At 43.4% G+C, this 16,533-nt stretch overlaps 1 protein-coding gene across 4 annotated transcripts in view; it reads left to right on the top strand.

The window, feature by feature from the left end:
• Positions 1-16,533, top strand: part of LOC8032154 (hemicentin-2) — a 132,151-nt gene that overhangs the window by 82,298 nt on the left and 33,320 nt on the right. For all 4 annotated transcript variants that reach the window (XM_040209130.2, XM_040209128.1, XM_040209129.2 and 1 more), the window contains 3 exons: positions 3,457-3,801; positions 14,758-14,880; positions 16,208-16,393. In XM_040209130.2, the coding sequence (XP_040065064.1) occupies positions 3,457-3,801; positions 14,758-14,880; positions 16,208-16,393 (654 nt within the window). The remainder of the gene's footprint in view (positions 1-3,456; positions 3,802-14,757; positions 14,881-16,207; positions 16,394-16,533) is intronic.

Genomic DNA, 16,533 nt, shown 5'->3' with positions numbered 1-16,533 from the left:
TTACGGTTAAAAAAATGGAACGTATCGTTACATATACGTTACATTTGTATTTAGTTAATTACCATATTTAGCTAGATGAAACAGTTTAATTTTTTTATGGATCTCATCAAATGACAGCACACGAATTTGAAGGCCGTGATGGAAGGACATAAAGAGGAAGGACAACAAGCAGAAGCAAGGTTTCATTCGTTGTTATATTCAGTTTTAAAAGATCTCAGCGTTTTGCCTTATTAACGTTCCTTATTTTGCCTTATTCATGTTATTCATGTTTGTGGTGGGCTATGCAGATAAGCCAAATGTACTGTCACCCTACATTGCACAAGCGTTTTACAACAACCTTACACGTTTCAATCTAACAAAGTCCTGTGTTCGAACTGGACAACACTTTCTTCTCGATATTGCTGTCCGTAAGACAAGCAAGTGGAAAAGAGTGTAGGGCTTTTGGAAGGTCAGTCTTGAAAACTACCAGTCCTTTTTCGTGAAGGTCGGATGTATTGTTCAGTTTGAAGGTGGGAGAAGAGGAGAGGGAATGAAGGTTAATTTTTGTGCATCTGACCAATGTTTGGGATGCAAGGGTGCATTTGTTTTTGGTAATCTGCTCTTTTAGTGTAACTAATTTTTTTTATTTTTAGAAGTTCAGTGATGGTTGTAGTCGGTCTTAGATTTCTGGGTGTATGATGATTCATGGAAGCAGAGAAAGTAGCTGAGTTTGAGACATCCCTTTTCTGCCTTTTCCTTCGACTAAATGTTTTGATTTCTGTACCGCAGTCTCGGGCACTGAAAAGAGAATCAATGTTCACTATCCCTCCTGCGCCCTACTGTTATCAAGCGAGGACCGCAAAAAATAAACCCTAAGTAACAAAACATTTAACGAGATCTTGCTGTGCGTAAGTATATTATTTTTATACTTTTTTTTTTGAATTTCCTTCTTAGAAGTAAAATAAAAATTACCCCACTGGACAAAGCAAAAGGAACGCCGTTCCTTCTTCCGTTCCCGTAAAAATCTAACGAGTTCCCGTTCCATTTCCACCCATGCAAAATGGAACGGCGGCGTTCCTTCGTTCCTCCGAAAAGGAACGCGTTCCAGGAACGCCGTTCCGTACAACACTGGTTAGAACGAGAGCGGTGGGCGCTCCCTAGCCCTAACGAGTATTAGCGGCGTAATGCGAGCGCACGACCGGCGAGTGTGACAAAATGGTGGACGAAAACAGCGCAGGTTGCCATGGTGACGAGGTAGGCAACACTGGTTTGCCGGTAACAGGTATCACAAACGTTGTCGCCACCCTAAACAGCGGAGCGGCGGAAACATGTAGGCACCCGACCCCCGACTGCGCGGCACCGCCAGTGCACTGACGGGTGAAGCGGAAAGGAAGTGACCTGACGCAAGGGGAGCGTCGGAGGCGAGCCTCTGTGTAGAAACTACCTCCGCAGGCGAATGGCCCTCACGCTGCCCTCGCCTATGTCCTCGCCATAGCAAGGGAATAAAGTAAAAGACAGTTTTATTTTTGTTTCATTCGTAGTTACTTGGGACCTCCTAGGCGCCTGAGTGGCAGCCAAAGTCTAGCTAAGAGATTTCCAGGGGATTTCATAGTAGCTGGGAGGAAGAATTTTTTCTGACTTCGGTTGTGCTTGACAATGAATTGCAGAGAAAATTGTAACTTGAGAGTATCTTGAAAGTAACGAGTTACCTTTTTGGAGTATTTTGTGTTTTACTCAATTACTTTACAAATTTGAGTATTTAGTATTCTACTTAGTTACTATTTTTCGTAGTACTGAGTAACTTAACTTAAATACTTTTAGTGAGTATCTTGTACAAGCCTGCACTGGTTGCCGTCTTGAGCACATCTCTGAGTGTCATATCCGCGGGCCGCATGTTGTGCACCCCTGGTCTACATCCCTATTCCATCATTCCCTCCGCAAGCAGATTCAATGAAAGGGATCCCCAGCTTTGGTGCGTGTGTCTTTAAACTTTACACTCCACGATCTTCAGTCAAGAACGCGCCTGCATCCCAATATAACCGAGATTTTGTTTCCACTGCAGAAGATGTAGCGAGCGACAACGTGGCGTTTGTACGTGCGCCTGCCGGTATTTTATACGTCCCCTTTCACTCTCCGGTTGAACGAGGCCGTGGAGGCGACACGGAGGGAGGGGCTTCGCGATACGCGTTTCGGAGTCGTACGTTAGGCAACTTTTCGACCGTTTTAGCACCTTGTTTAGGAGCGCCAAAGCCCATCCGCCGGCTTCCAATTTTACGCTCCATAGGTTTTGCTTTTTCCTCCGCCGCTTCGTCGTTTTTCGCGGGAGTGTTCAGGCAGATTGTGTACATTGTATACGACGAAGAAGCTTGACGAAATTTGTGTCCGGGGTCGAAACATCGCGCGGAAGTGTAGGCGCTTATATATGTGTGGGTGCGCGGGTCATTGTTATTGTTCGCGTGTTTGTAAAGTTTTCCTTTTTAAAGGCGTTTTTACTTTAATATTGTCAAGGCGTTGCAGCGGCTCTGTCGTAAAACAAGCTTTTACTTTCGCTGCGCTTAAGGGTCACTTCATTCGCATAACTCGTTCCCTTTCATTTAATGGAACCTCGATATTTCAGGGGAGAGTCTTGAATCTGTGTGGCCATTTTATGTCTTTCGACCGCTAATAGAAAATTATCACAAGTTCCACTGCAAATTAGAATAACTCGAGTGGAACTGTGGCAGCTAAAACAAAATTTGTATTTCGGAGTACGAATACCGCTTTGAATCGAATAGCGCAGTGCCATCACTAGCTTTACACTGCTAAGAAAATCGGTTCCGTGGCTTTCCGTTCCACTGTAAAGGTTATGAATGACGCGGTGCTATTGGATTCGAACTAGAGGACTGGGCGTCCATTAAAAATCTTAACCTCATTAATCACCACCCTTTAACCGATTTATCGATTAATTGGTCTCGTTTATATCCGTGCATAATATATTTTTATAAAAGTCAAAATTATTATTTATTTTACAGCGCAGGTCTTAGGCGCCCGTTTCCAGCTTGAGCGGCGTCGGCGTCACCGTCGGCGTCAGCGCAACCGCGGGGGAAATGTTCTGCTAAATTTACAGGGGGAAATTTTTCCGCTAAATTTAGCGGGAAAAATGTTCCGCTAAAGTTAGCGCGGAAATTTTTCCGCTAAGTCTAGCGGGGAAATTTTTCCGCTAAAATTAGTGGGAAAATTTTTCCGCTGTTTAGCGGGAAATGTTTCCGCTACATTTAGCGGAGAACATTTTCGCTAAATTTGGCGGGGACATTTTCCTCGCTAAGTTTCCGCGCCAGTTGAACATTCAGCGTCGTATATTAAACCGCTCAAAAACCAAAATGAAAAAGAAAACCTCGAACACAAGCCTGAGGATTCGATACAAAAACAGAGAAACACGCGTTGTGTACTGGAAACGAGATGGACCCTGATCATCCTGCGTACGCAACGCCTCTGCAGGTGTCCACAACGAGATCACGGTCATCAAGAACCAGACGGGCAAGCTGTATTGCAACGTGACGCTGCCCGCGGTGGGTAGCGATGAGAACCCGTCGCAGATCCGCTGGTACAAGGGAGCCGAGCTCATCTACATGCTCACGTCCGAGGGCCGCAACGTCCCCGTGCGTCAGATGACGCACAGGCCGAGCGCCTCGTGGCGAGACCGACTCCAGGTGCGGGCCACCAGGCTGCCCATCTGGTTGAGCATCGACCCGGTGAGCATGTACGACCAGGGAGAGTACTACTGCCTCGTCTACTACGGCGCCGACCTCAAGAGGAACGTCACTCACTACCTCAGAGTCATTGGTATGAAGCCCGTCTTTTACTTCGTTTTTCTTTTTTTTTCTAAAGTGACGGTGCAGACGTCTTGGTTCGTAACTATAAAAATATAAAAAAACAGCGCACAAAAAACAGGGACCGATGAAAGAAGTACAAAGAACTATAGGTGAGTGAGCGTTCGTCATGTGTAATCCTTTCATCGGTCCGCGTTTTTTATGCACTGTTTTAGTTGCTGTTTTCTTCCTTTTTTTGCATTTACTCGCAGTCGTAAGCTTCACGAAGCGATTGCCAGCTTGTACGTATTGAAGATGGCGAAGTGACTTCAACATCTTTCAATACGCTGAACAAATTGTGACCGTAGACATATGTGACAATTCTCACCCGACCATTTGTTTGAGTGCGACGCTCGATCGCTCACAAAAGGGTTTGACTCGCTGTTCAGGTATAGATGCAGTGTAACAAAATTCCGCTCTATGTGCACGCGATCAGCGCGGAGTATCATATAATGTGATAGGATATGTACGTATTGTACTTTGGTGCGGGTAGGGACGTGCAGGGCCTGCAGGGTGTGCCGGAGTCACGAAAAGGCTGGCGCCGATGCATTAGGTATATGCCCGTGACAACCCGTGACAACGGCCCGCACGTCCTCTCTGTTCACTTTTTTTACATATGACTAAAGTACAATTAAAAATAAAATACCATGTTTGTGTGCTGGAAAGGTTCGCATGGGTGTCATAGACCGCAGCATATACAAGACTCTCGATGTCGTAGACTTCTCGGCAGCACGGGCTGGAGTCTGCCAGTTACCCGGCATAGCAGCACGATATATGCCATACGTTATCGCTGATCTATGTAGGCTCCTAAAAGCAGCGGTGCTCAGAAGGTCGGAAGGTCGGAAAATCAGAAAGTGCTCGCTGAGCTCAAGAACGACTTCGTGGAGTCTCTGGTCGATGCGGCTCTCTTGTTCAACTCACATTAAAGCAAGAGTCGTTTTTTGCAATGCTTCCATCTCATCAGAATTACCAAGTATGAAGAAAAGAAACTTTGGTGGGCATTCCTATGTCCAACGCGTGCAATTTAGAAATGCTAGAGCTCCATCTCAAGAGTTACGTGCAGCGTTGTGGAAGCTTCGGCCGCGAGAACGTAGCATTAGAAAGGGCATCCCAATCAGGACTACTCATCCAAATAAAGCGTTTTGCCACACTACTTAAGATGTAAATCGTACATTGCCAACTGCCGCGATTTTTATAATTTTAAGCCTACTATTAAAACTCTGATTACTATAGCACAGAGAGCATCTTATGCGATCAGAAACGAAGGACTACACCCGATATAATTTAACAGAGATACAGCAACTTAATATAATTAGAGTTCCAGTGAAAAAATTCGAATACAAAGCCGTTTTTTTTTTTTTTTGTGGCCATACCAAACCTTTTTTTTTTTTTTTTTTTGCGCCCGGTGGGCGATATATCAATAAGAGAAGGCGTGATTCATATAAAACCTTACCAAGGTTGCCAAAAAAAGTTGCGCTAGAATCACCAATGCCTTGTCTCCCCACAAAAAAAAAAAAAAAACTGACGCAAAGACTGTAAGAACACACTAGAACTTTTTTTTCCTTTTTGTAATATGCCTTGATTATGGAGAGTTTCGATGTGCTAAAATATCGAATATATTAAATAAATATCAAATTTGGGAATGATTCCTCAAAGCCTGCCCTTCTATTACCTTTGATTTCCTGCAAGATATTGGGTACCAAATCAGGAAATGGCCGACGGCACCTGTGGTATTTTTGCTCTCATGATAATCTTGTCAGATATACGTTCATGGTACGTCGTCGCATAGCACACCAACGAATGCACATCTAGAGCTGGCCAGAATGACCTCCGGAATCGGTACACGAATACTACTAATTGTTTCGGAAGCAGTGCTTATGGCATAAAGAAATAATAAGACTTAATCTTGAAGAGGTGTGGTTCTGCGGGCTACATCTAATATTTCCATGGAAACTCGCACACCTGAAAACATTCAAGCTTTATAATGCAAACCATGAGAACGAAACATTACATTTTATATTTATATCCTCTGATAAGCCACCAAGACGCAATAAATAATAAATTATATGCATTAATTTAGAAATATGAAGTTGTTAGAATTTCAAAATATTTTATTTGAAGTAATCACCGAACAATCTAATTTGAAGCTTTTCGGAGATATCAGACAGTAAAGATTCTTAAGAAGGTCGCAAGGAGCAATCGACAAGGGGTCAGGAATTGCTGTGTTCTTCTTAAAATATTATGAGGCCTAATAGACGATCTAAATTCCTTCCGCGTAATAAACCTTTTCCGGAGCGCCTGCATCATTGGTGATCAAATACTTGAAAAACAATCCACTGAACATACGGTTTGCGCCTCCTTCAATTTTAGAAGTCTCTCCAAACGTGTATGTGTTTATGGCTCACTTACAATTAGCCAAGAGGCAAAACCAGCGTCGCCTCCGACGAAGGCGGCCCGCCCCTTACTCCGGAGCGCTCCGCGGTCGGGGTGGCGGAAGAGACACGGGACGGTCCCCCCCCCCCCCCCCCCCCCCCCCCCCCGGAAAGTGAAAACCCCGCGACCATTTGAAATAAAACCAGCCACTATACGTTTGTTCTGTTTTGTAGTCGGGGCCCGGTTTGGTGACGCGCAAGCCACGGGGTATTTCGATATAATCCGCCATTAACTGACGCGGCAAGGAATTATCTATGTTGTCATGAGCCTTCCTATCGGTGCTTTAAAATGTGGAGCACCATGTGCCCGAGTTTCGTGTTCGGAGTAAAACGGATTAGGTGTCATTTTATCTTTTTTTTAGAGCGCAGCTCTTAGGTACCGTTTCCGGCTTGAGCGGCGTCGCCGTCGCCGTCGGCGTAACCGCGCGGTGCATTATGAGACGCGTGACTTCACTGTTGACGTTACTGATGACGTCAAGCGTGACAATCACTGATGACGTCATCACAATGACGTCACGTGACGTCACAAAGACCACCAGTGACGTCACGTGGGACGTCCCTAGCGGAAAAAAAATGTCCCGCTAAATTTATCAGAAAACATTTCCCCGCTAAATTTAGCGGAAGAAATTTTCCCGCTAAATCTAACGGAAAAAATTTCCCCGTCAAAATTTAGCTGAAAAAATGTATCTGCTTAATTTAGCGGAAAAAATTTCCCCGCTAAATTCCCACCACATTTACACGCGATGCTCTCTCCAAAGATGTGAATTTTCTGAGACTTGCGTTCAGCACATGTCGATCGACAACCATGTTAGTAGTGGGGGACTTTCCACCTTCCCCCCTCAGTACCCTTCCCTCCTCCTCCTCAAGAGCTGCGCTCTAATTCGGCGTTACAGTGGATTGTAAACGTTTTTCATTTATCTTTACTCTTTTGTTTATTTGCATTGGTGTAGCATGTATAGGTCCTGCTTTGTTTATTAAATAGCCGCAATGCAGTATTATTACGAAATTTTAGTTGATTGTTGTCACCAACTCGGCACAGCAACAAGCGGACGCACACTTCAGTACTGTGGCGCGAATTTCGAGTGTTGATACCGTGATGAAAAACAAAAACAAAAAACACCATACTTAAACAGCGTACTATAATTCAATGTAGGCAAAACAGGTCACTAGACGTCTTGAAAATCGCTTATTGCTTTATTTACTTTTGTTGTTGTTTTAGCGAGCCAGTATGAAGTAGAATTTATACAAAAGAGACAGGTAAGCCGGTCAACTTTCAGCGTTGTGAAAACCCAGACTGAGTACACTAAAAAGTTCACCAGGTATCCTTGCGCCGTTCATTTTATTTGTACCACTGTCTCGGATGTTCACACTGCAACAGTGTACAGTGGAATCCTTGCCTTATCGAAGTTAGTTCATCGCTGGAAAGGGGTGCAGTTTTTCTTTATTATTTTTTTTTATTATTTTTGCGATATAGCAGATCAGCTGAAGGGGATGGTTAACCTCAAGAGCTTATAAAACAATTTTCCTGAGCACGTGCCTCAAGGACGCTTTCAACCTCCATTAAAAATAACCGAGTAGTTTTGTTCATTCATTACTTTCATAATAAGCCTGAGAAACACGAAGTGAAAACTCAAATTTCGATTTTCGGCTTTTTACACGATAAAGCGTAGCTAGTTTGTCAGCGTCCTCAGTGTTCATTCTGACAGCCTTATTGTGACGTTCTGATGACGAATCAATGTCACAAGATTTTGGCAGCAGCAGCGGCGACTGTGCATATCTCTGATCTGCTTAAACCATTTCAGTCGCTGTATCATCACCCTGGTACTCGTGCTTCAAGCCCCGGCTATCTTCACTTCGATTTCCAATCACCTGCTGTTTTCGACAGACGGTTACAAGACGCCGCCAGGGTCAAAGCCTTCAAGATACGACGCGGCCGGAACACCATCATTTGGCAGCAGCAGCGGCGACTGTGCATATCTCTGATCTGCTTAAACCATTTCAGTCGCTGTATCATCACCCTGGTACTCGTGCTTCAAGCCCCGGCTATCTTCACTTCGATTTCCAATCACCTGCTGTTTTCGACAGACGGTTACAAGACGCCGCCAGGGTCAAAGCCTTCAAGATACGACGCGGCCGGAACACCATCATTTGGCAGCAGCAGCGGCGACTGTGCATATCTCTGATCTGCTTAAACCATTTCAGGTTGGAATTTTATTTTACTACTCTGTGAAATTTTCATATTATTCACGTTTTGCTGCTGCTGCCACAGCTTTCTGTTACGCTACCCTGTTGCTGTTAGTTGCCCGGTCTTTTTTCCTGTGCTGGTGCCATGCCTGATACTTGTCCGTGTTGTGATGATGAACTGCAAGTTGAAAGTAACTCGTTGAAATGTGTAGAATGTGGCTACTTCTACCACCTAGGAGCCTGTTCCGGTGTTACGGACGAAACGTTTAAGTCAAAACGGGAATTCTGGCGTAACTCCTGGCGTTGCCAGACGTGCCAGACGGCGAAATCGAGGGGCAGTCAAAGCGGAAAACAAAAACAAGATGATTGCAACATAGCAGCTGTACTTGCTACTATAAACAGAAAACTAGACTCCCTTGTGACATTGCAGGATACGGTTTCGGCTATCGAACAATCCGTGAATTTGATGTCCGCTAAATACGACGAGGTTCTTCTACACATGCGGCAACAGGATGGCGAAATAAAGGATTTGAAAAAACGTGTAGCTAACATCGAAAAACGCGAGAAGGACGTGAACTTAATTCAAATGCAACAGGACATGAATGCCCTTGAATGGCAAACCAGGAAGATGAATTTGGAAATCCACGGCATTGCGGTATCTGAACGCGAAAACTTGCTGAGCAAGATAAACCAGATGGCAGATAAACTGGGCGTACCCGAGCTATCCGAAAGTGATGTCGTGGCTGTACATAGGTTGCCAGCTCGGCCAGAAAAAATCCCTGGTATTATCGTTCGTTTTGCGAAGCAGGCCACCCGAGAACAGTGGTTTGACAAAAGAAAAACACTTAATCGCACGGATGAGGATGGGTATATCCTTGAGAACATGACAAAACAAAACCGTGCTCTGCTGTGGTCAGCAAGGGAATGGGCAAGGCAAAGTAACTATCGCTATTGCTGGCATAGAAATGGCAAAATTTTTTTGAGGCGAAAAGATGGTGATGGAGTCATTCTTATCAAATCTGAAGCAGATCTCGAGCGCTTGAACTAATTCTTTGATGATGTTTGTGTGTTTCATTAACGTTAATGCCGGAACAAAATTATTTTTCGGCCTCCGAACTTAAAACCTTTATTGTAACAGAAAACGATGAGTCACTTAAATGTTTTCATTTAAACACCCGATCCGCTCGGAATAAAACTGTTGAACTTGGTTTGCTTTTCGATGAATTTTGTTTTGAGTTCGATATTATTATGTTATCGGAGACGTGGTATGCTGATCAAAGTTGTGCTTTTGAATTACCTACGCATCATGGGTATTTTTTGAATAGGACATCCGGTCGCGGAGGAGGGGTGTCCTTATTGATTAATAAAAGTTTTCGCAGCGAAATGTTAGGGGAATACTCGTGCACCAATGATGATTATGAAGTGTTATCCTTGCTTGTGGACAGTAACATTGTGTCAGTCTTTTACAGACCACCAGGTGGAAATCTTGCGGCCTTTTTTGCTTTCCTTGATTCCTACTTTAGTTTTGCTAATGACAATAGGTATAGCATTATTGCGGGGGGTGATTTTAATATTAACATGCTCGCGGATACCCCAACCAGCAGACAAATGAACTTGGTAATTAGCAGCAATGGTTGCACAAATCTCATCACGTCACCGACGAGAATAACATCAGAATCATCAACTTTGCTTGATTTACTTATAACAAACTATGACTCGGCACGTACAAAATCAGGAGTGATATGTACTGATATTAGTGACCATCTGGGTGTGTTCATGTGCGTGACAAAAGTAATCAAGAATAAGAAAATTCAAGAAAGTGTTTCTTTTCAGAATATTACCACAAGCAGCCTTTCCGAGTTTAGACACAAACTTGCAGCCTTTGACTGGAGTGAAGTCACTCAAAAAGAGGATGTAGATGGCGCTTATAATTTGTTTTTAGAACATTTTCAGCAGTTGTATAAACTCTGTTTTCCTTATAAATCTGTTCGATTCTCTAAGAAAAATCGTAAGCCTTGGGTCACTTCAGAACTTATAAACAAGATTAATAAAAAAAATTACTTGTTCAAAAAATTTGTAAAAACAAAAGATTCAGAAAGCCTTAGAGCGTTCAAATCCTTTCGCAACAGGCTTACAAAGGAACTCAGAAATGCTAGATCAAGATACTTTCAAAATTACTTTTTATCAACATCACACCGAGCAGATATCACTTGGAAAAAACTGAATAACGTTCTAAACTTGTCACCTGAATCAAAACCAATTGAAAGAATCTGCTTAGGTAACGTAGAACTAACAAAAAGACGGCTGGCAGATGCTTTTAACGATTTTTTTGTGAGCTTGGCACGAGATAATCCCGACGAAAATGCTTGTGTGTATATTGAACACGATAACAGTAGCTCTCTTTTTCTTCACCCTGTCGTAGATACGGAGGTGACGCAGACCTTTTTGTCACTAAAAAATAGTAGCAGCTGTGATGCCGACGATTTTCAAATAAGTCCGATTAAATATGTAGTTGATATAATCTCTCCTTGTTTGACGCACATTTTCAATTTGTTTTCTGTGTGGTAAGTTTCCTAAAAAAATGCAGATCGCAAAGGTCACTGTTCTTTATAAAAAAGGTGACAGGAATGACTTGGGAAATTATAGGCCCATTTCAATTTTATCTGTATTTTCAAAGGGTTTCGAAAAACTTTTGCTAAATCGAATGGCGCATTTTTCTGATAAATATAGTTTGATCACACCATCGCAGTTTGGATTCCGTAAACAGCTGTCTACAGAGCTTGCGTTGCTAGAACAAAAAGATTACATTTTTCAAACATTTGAGGATAAAAAAATTGCTCTTGGTGTTTTTGTGGACTTTACAAAAGCTTTTGATCATTTAAATCATGATTTGTTAATAAAAAAACTAATGAAATACGGATTCCGCGGAAAAGTCGCAGCGCTCATTGAGTCTTATCTTGCGCATCGTCAACAATACGTATATATTAACGGGTACTCCTCTGACATTAAACCAATCGCATCTGGCGTTCCACAGGGCAGCATTCTAGGTCCCTTTCTGTTCAACTTGTACGTTAATGATATTGTTAACATAAATAAAAACATTAAATATGTCATTTACGCTGATGATACCAGCCTTTTTTTTACAGGATATTGCTTTCACGACCTTGTAATCAGTGCTAATAAAACTTTAAAAGATCTAGTCAGCTGGAGCCAAGATAATGCTCTAAAAATTAATGTTAGCAAAACCAAGGCCATTCTATTTCACTCCAGAAATAAGAGCATTAATATTACATGTGACATTATTTTAAATTCAACTAAGGTCGATATTTTAAGTAGCTTTAAAACACTGGGTGTTATCTTCTCAGAAAGTATGTCATGGGATGAACATGTTCATTACATTTTATCAAAACTGGCACGGGTTGTTGGCTTACTCTACCGTCATCGCTCTATTTTTCCGACGAACGTTAAATTAATGCTTTACCATTCGTTATTTCTTGCTCACATAAATTACTGTCACTTAGTATGGGGAAATACTACGCAAACAAACATACACAAAATTTTTATGCTCCAGAAAAAAATTATTCGAAACATCTGTAACGTTCCATATGATCACCCTAGCAAACCTCTTTTTGAAAATTTGAATCTGATGCAAGTAAGTAGTTTTTATAAGTACCGTCTATGTAGAACTTATAAGTCTCATGAGCAGACAAATGTTGCAAATCTTATTCAATTAGCTTCTCTAACACCTAAAGTGACGACGTACCTAACTCGCAGCGTAGAAAATTGGAGAGTTCCAACTTATAGGACAACGTATGGCCAACAAATGATATCTTATACCCTTCCTAGCCTACTTAACTATCTTTCCGTAGCAAATGTGCAGCTATCGACGACTTCAAATAAAGGTCTTCGATTGTTTTTTTCGAATTCCGATGTGTAAATTATAAAGATTTGTAATTAATTGTTTTGATTATGTTGTGTTGATAGTTAGTTTACAAGTTGTTCCTGTGGATCACGTGAATCTATTTTTGCTTTTCGTAGTCACTTTGAGCACAGTCGTGCCATACGTATTGTTTTTAGAATCTTCAACTATTCAAATGTTACTTTTGTGTGTGTTTATGTGTGTATGTTTTTTGTAACTAATTAATTTACCACATCGCCGCTGTGTGCCAAATTGTGTGGGGGCCGAGGGCTAGTCAAGCTGCTTGATGCAGCTTTTTTCCTCGGTCTCCATCCGTCATTGTATGTGATGGAAAATAAAGTTGGTAAGCAAACATTTTTCTTTATATTTTTCTTGCTACTATGGTTTGTTGGCTCATTGTAGCTGGTGTTCTACTTTACATCCAGCAAAATCTACGAAAGGATTATGCATAAACTTTTTTCGAAAGTCACGTGCCAGTTAGAAGGTCGGAACCAATGCACAATGGCGGAACAATTTACACCGTGAACAATGCAAGCCACTCCATAGGACAGCGAACGTCGGGCGCAGCCAACGCGAGCCTAGAAGCCAATTAAACAGCGTCGAAAGAGCAACATCACAGAGCTCATTACTTTACACTCTAAGAAATGCCCGCGCGTCTACTTACCCGCAAAACACTCGAAGAGCCAATCTCGGCGATCTAGGAAATCAGCTCAGCGAATGGTGAGGCGATACATCCGTTTAGACCTAAAAATGATATCTACGCTGTGGTATTACGCAATGCAAAGCGTCATGCTTGCATTGCGGTCCGATCCATGAGCCGCATTCATATATCGTCACTGGGGGGAATATGATACTATGCCAGCCCTGCGACCTCCAAGCTACGTCATCAAGTTTTGCGAAGCAGATATTGAAAGAAAACGCTCGTTTTTATCCTTGAAATTACACCGCAACAAAACATATCCGTGGTCAGTGGCGTTGCGTACGAGTATATTTGGTCCAGCTATCGCCAGTAAGCTCGTGTAAAGTGAAAAACATTCCAACTGAATATCGTTGTACAGCCCCTTTAATAAAAGAAGCTGCCGGTACTCTAACCAAATCTGTTAAAACAGCCCGACGTTTCGCAGCCTGCTCGGGCGCGTGTTCACGAGTGACTTATTTGGCTGGGTGTTCGTCTTCCTCTTCTTCTCCTTGTCGATGTCATTCAAATCGTTCTCTTCTTTTTGTGACAGCTCGAGGCCCGTGAATATAACTACTTGGGAGGGTACCGATCGTCCGATTCAGGTTGTTCGTTTTATGTTGAATATGCCATGACTGGTAAAAAGAGTCGTTTTTTCGTGTTTCTTTCGGTGTCCAGTACGAAACTGCTGTCGAACTTGATGACGTGGTTGCTCTTTTCTGCGTGTTCCGCTCGAACGATACCTTGTAGGTCCTTCTTTTTTACATAATAATTGTGTCTGCGTAGACGTTTGGGGAAGTTTTTGGTTTCCCCAGATAAGAGGCGTTGCAGTCGGCGCAAGGAATACAATAAACTATGCCTTTGGCTTTTTTTCTTTTTTTGGATAACTATCTTTTGAAAGAGAAAGGTGATGGCCAATGGTCGAGGGGGGCTTATGTGTTACTACTTTGCCGTATGGTTTGAGAGCACGGCTGAGAGCTTCGCTCTTGCCTCGGAGGTAAGGGACACACATGCGGCTGGAGGTATAAGTTTTCTGGGCTGCAGATGGATGACGAAGTTACCTGTAAATATTGTCGACGGATATTGTTGGATATGCGTTTTTTTTAAGGTCCCCGTTTTATAATATCAACTTCCTCTTTACGTGCCTTACCTGTGGAGCAGACCGTGATGGCACGTCGAAATAGTGCCGAAACTACGGAAGATTTCTGAGATGTAGGGTGGGCTGATAAAATATTTAGGTATCGTACGGTGTGCGTTGGTTTTCTCTACACCAGGAATGTCAAAAGGTTGCACGTCGGGCTATTTAAACACAGATGGTTAGAGAACGTGTAGCTTCTTTTATTCATACTCACCTAACCAGGCAGACTTTGCCGACATGTTTACTTTTCAACCGCTCCTCTAAAAAGAAAAAAAAAAGAAACTTAAGTCCTTATTATGTGCTAAACATGAGTTGTTTTTTTCACACCGCTATGGCAATTCAATGTCAAGCTACATGATGACCCCTATACTAACGTCAGGAAATATTATTATTTTGCGTGCGTGTACGTGCTTGTGCGTGTGTGTGCGGGCTTACGTATACGTGCGTGTGTGTGTGTGTGTGTGTGTGTTTGTGCGGGTGCGTGCGTGTGTTTGCGCGCGTGCATGTGTGCGCGCGCGCGTGTGTTTGTGTAGGTTTGCTGCCTTCCATATTACAAAGTGTATGTTTCTTCTTTTTTTCAGAACCTCCGGAAAATGTGGTGATTGTTTTCGGGGCCAGGCCCCATGAAAAACGCCTCACTTCGAATCAAAGAGTGAGGCAAAATGAAGGAGAGGACTTGCATCTCGAATGTCTGGTTGTAGGAGGTCGGTACATCTTGCGCTTTCGCCTCCTACTTCAGGGTAACGTTGGCGGGCTCTAAATGGGGGAACATACTTCTTGGTCGTTCTCGCCTTCCTCGTACACGTGTGTGGCACGCGCCCTCCGCCTCGAAAAGTATCACGTAACGGAGAATAATGGACGTCACCGGCAACCGGTTGGAGACAAAACAAAAATTAGAGTACCGCTAATATCAGCCTACAGGTGTTATTCAAATATGCCTTTTAAAAAGTTTCCATTTGGAACTTCAGTCGCATAATTAACGACCTATCAACTTGTTCGCGCTGTCGAAACACGTAGACTCAGTATTTAAATCCGGGGAGGCCCCTTTTATGTGAAGCAAAGTAGGAACTATACTCCGTTTCACCTGACGTCCGGACGCAGCGGGCGCTACGAGCTACGCTAACCTAGAGTTCCTGTATAGGCTCCCTACGGGAGCCAGAGTTGCGCATTTGTTTTCCCCGCGCCGCCACGCCGCTATTCGCCGAGATCCATCACGTGAGGAGCAAAGCATCCGGTGGCGTGCAAGAAAGCCACCTTTACGGTCGCTCCGCCGACGTTTCTCTTGCGCCGGCGTATGTTTCCCGGCTTTCCACCTCCTTTTCCTCCTCTCCTGTTTTCCATGCGCGGCGGCGCGCGCGGCGCCGCTATTCGCCAAATTTAGTCACGTGAGGAGCAAAGCATCCAGCTCGTGCGGGAAAGCCGGCGCTACGGCCTCGCGCCGAGGCTGAATGCGCAACTCTGCTACCGTAGGTAGCTATACAGGAACTCTACGCTAACCTATCTCGCTGTGGAGACGTAGCCCGTGATACGCTTTCCGCGCGTCGTGTGCCCCCTCTCCAAGATCACGTGACAGTCACACGGCCTCCGATTAGCTCCGATGGCTCGTAACATCCGCTGCGCTCGGACCTCAGTTGAAACGGAGTATAGAGAATATAGTACCTGTAATAAGGTCGAAAACTGGGTTGGTTGGTGTTCGTTAAGCATAATATGGTTCAAACAGAACAAGAATAAATATAGAAATAAAAAAACGGCCGGGGGACAAGAAACGAGCCACACGGGACAAGCACTTGTCCTGCCTTGCTAATTGTTTCTTTCGCTGCATCCGTTTTGTCTTTGTAAAGAGTGACCTGTTTTTCTGTACCACCGTCACATCCGATCGTGAAAAGGTCGTATAGGTATTGGTTTACAACCGTTGACATAATTTTCTTCTTTTCTTTTTTTTTTTTTTTTTTTTAAGGGTCGCGTTGCAATTTTAAAAAGCTGCTGCGCTTTTTTTTTTTTTTTTATAAAAACAAATTTTTGCACTTGTAGGCCGACCTCCACCCCGAATTCGATGGCTGGAGACGAAGCGGAAGGGAAATGTCTCTTATGGAAGTCAAAGCGTACTCAAGGTGCCACGTGTCCCCCGCTACTTGGACAATGCGAGCTTCACCTGCGAGGCTTCCAACAACAACATTACGGAACCCCTACGTACGTCGATGGTCATACGTCTAAACTGTAAGTATGTCAGCAAATATCAGGCCGCCGCATCCTGCCCGTGAATCGAAGGAAGGTTTGCAAGATATATAGGGTCATTCCATGCCGAACATCCCAGACGTACAGACAATTGCCGATTTCTTCGAAAAGATGGGGGTTGT

Source organism: Ixodes scapularis, unplaced genomic scaffold (genome assembly GCF_016920785.2).
Source record: "Ixodes scapularis isolate PalLabHiFi unplaced genomic scaffold, ASM1692078v2 PGA_scaffold9__187_contigs__length_104089568, whole genome shotgun sequence".
Lineage (NCBI taxonomy): Eukaryota > Metazoa > Arthropoda > Arachnida > Ixodida > Ixodidae > Ixodes > Ixodes scapularis.
Note: the sequence above shows the minus strand (reverse complement) of the source record. Positions and strands in the feature narration are given on the sequence as shown.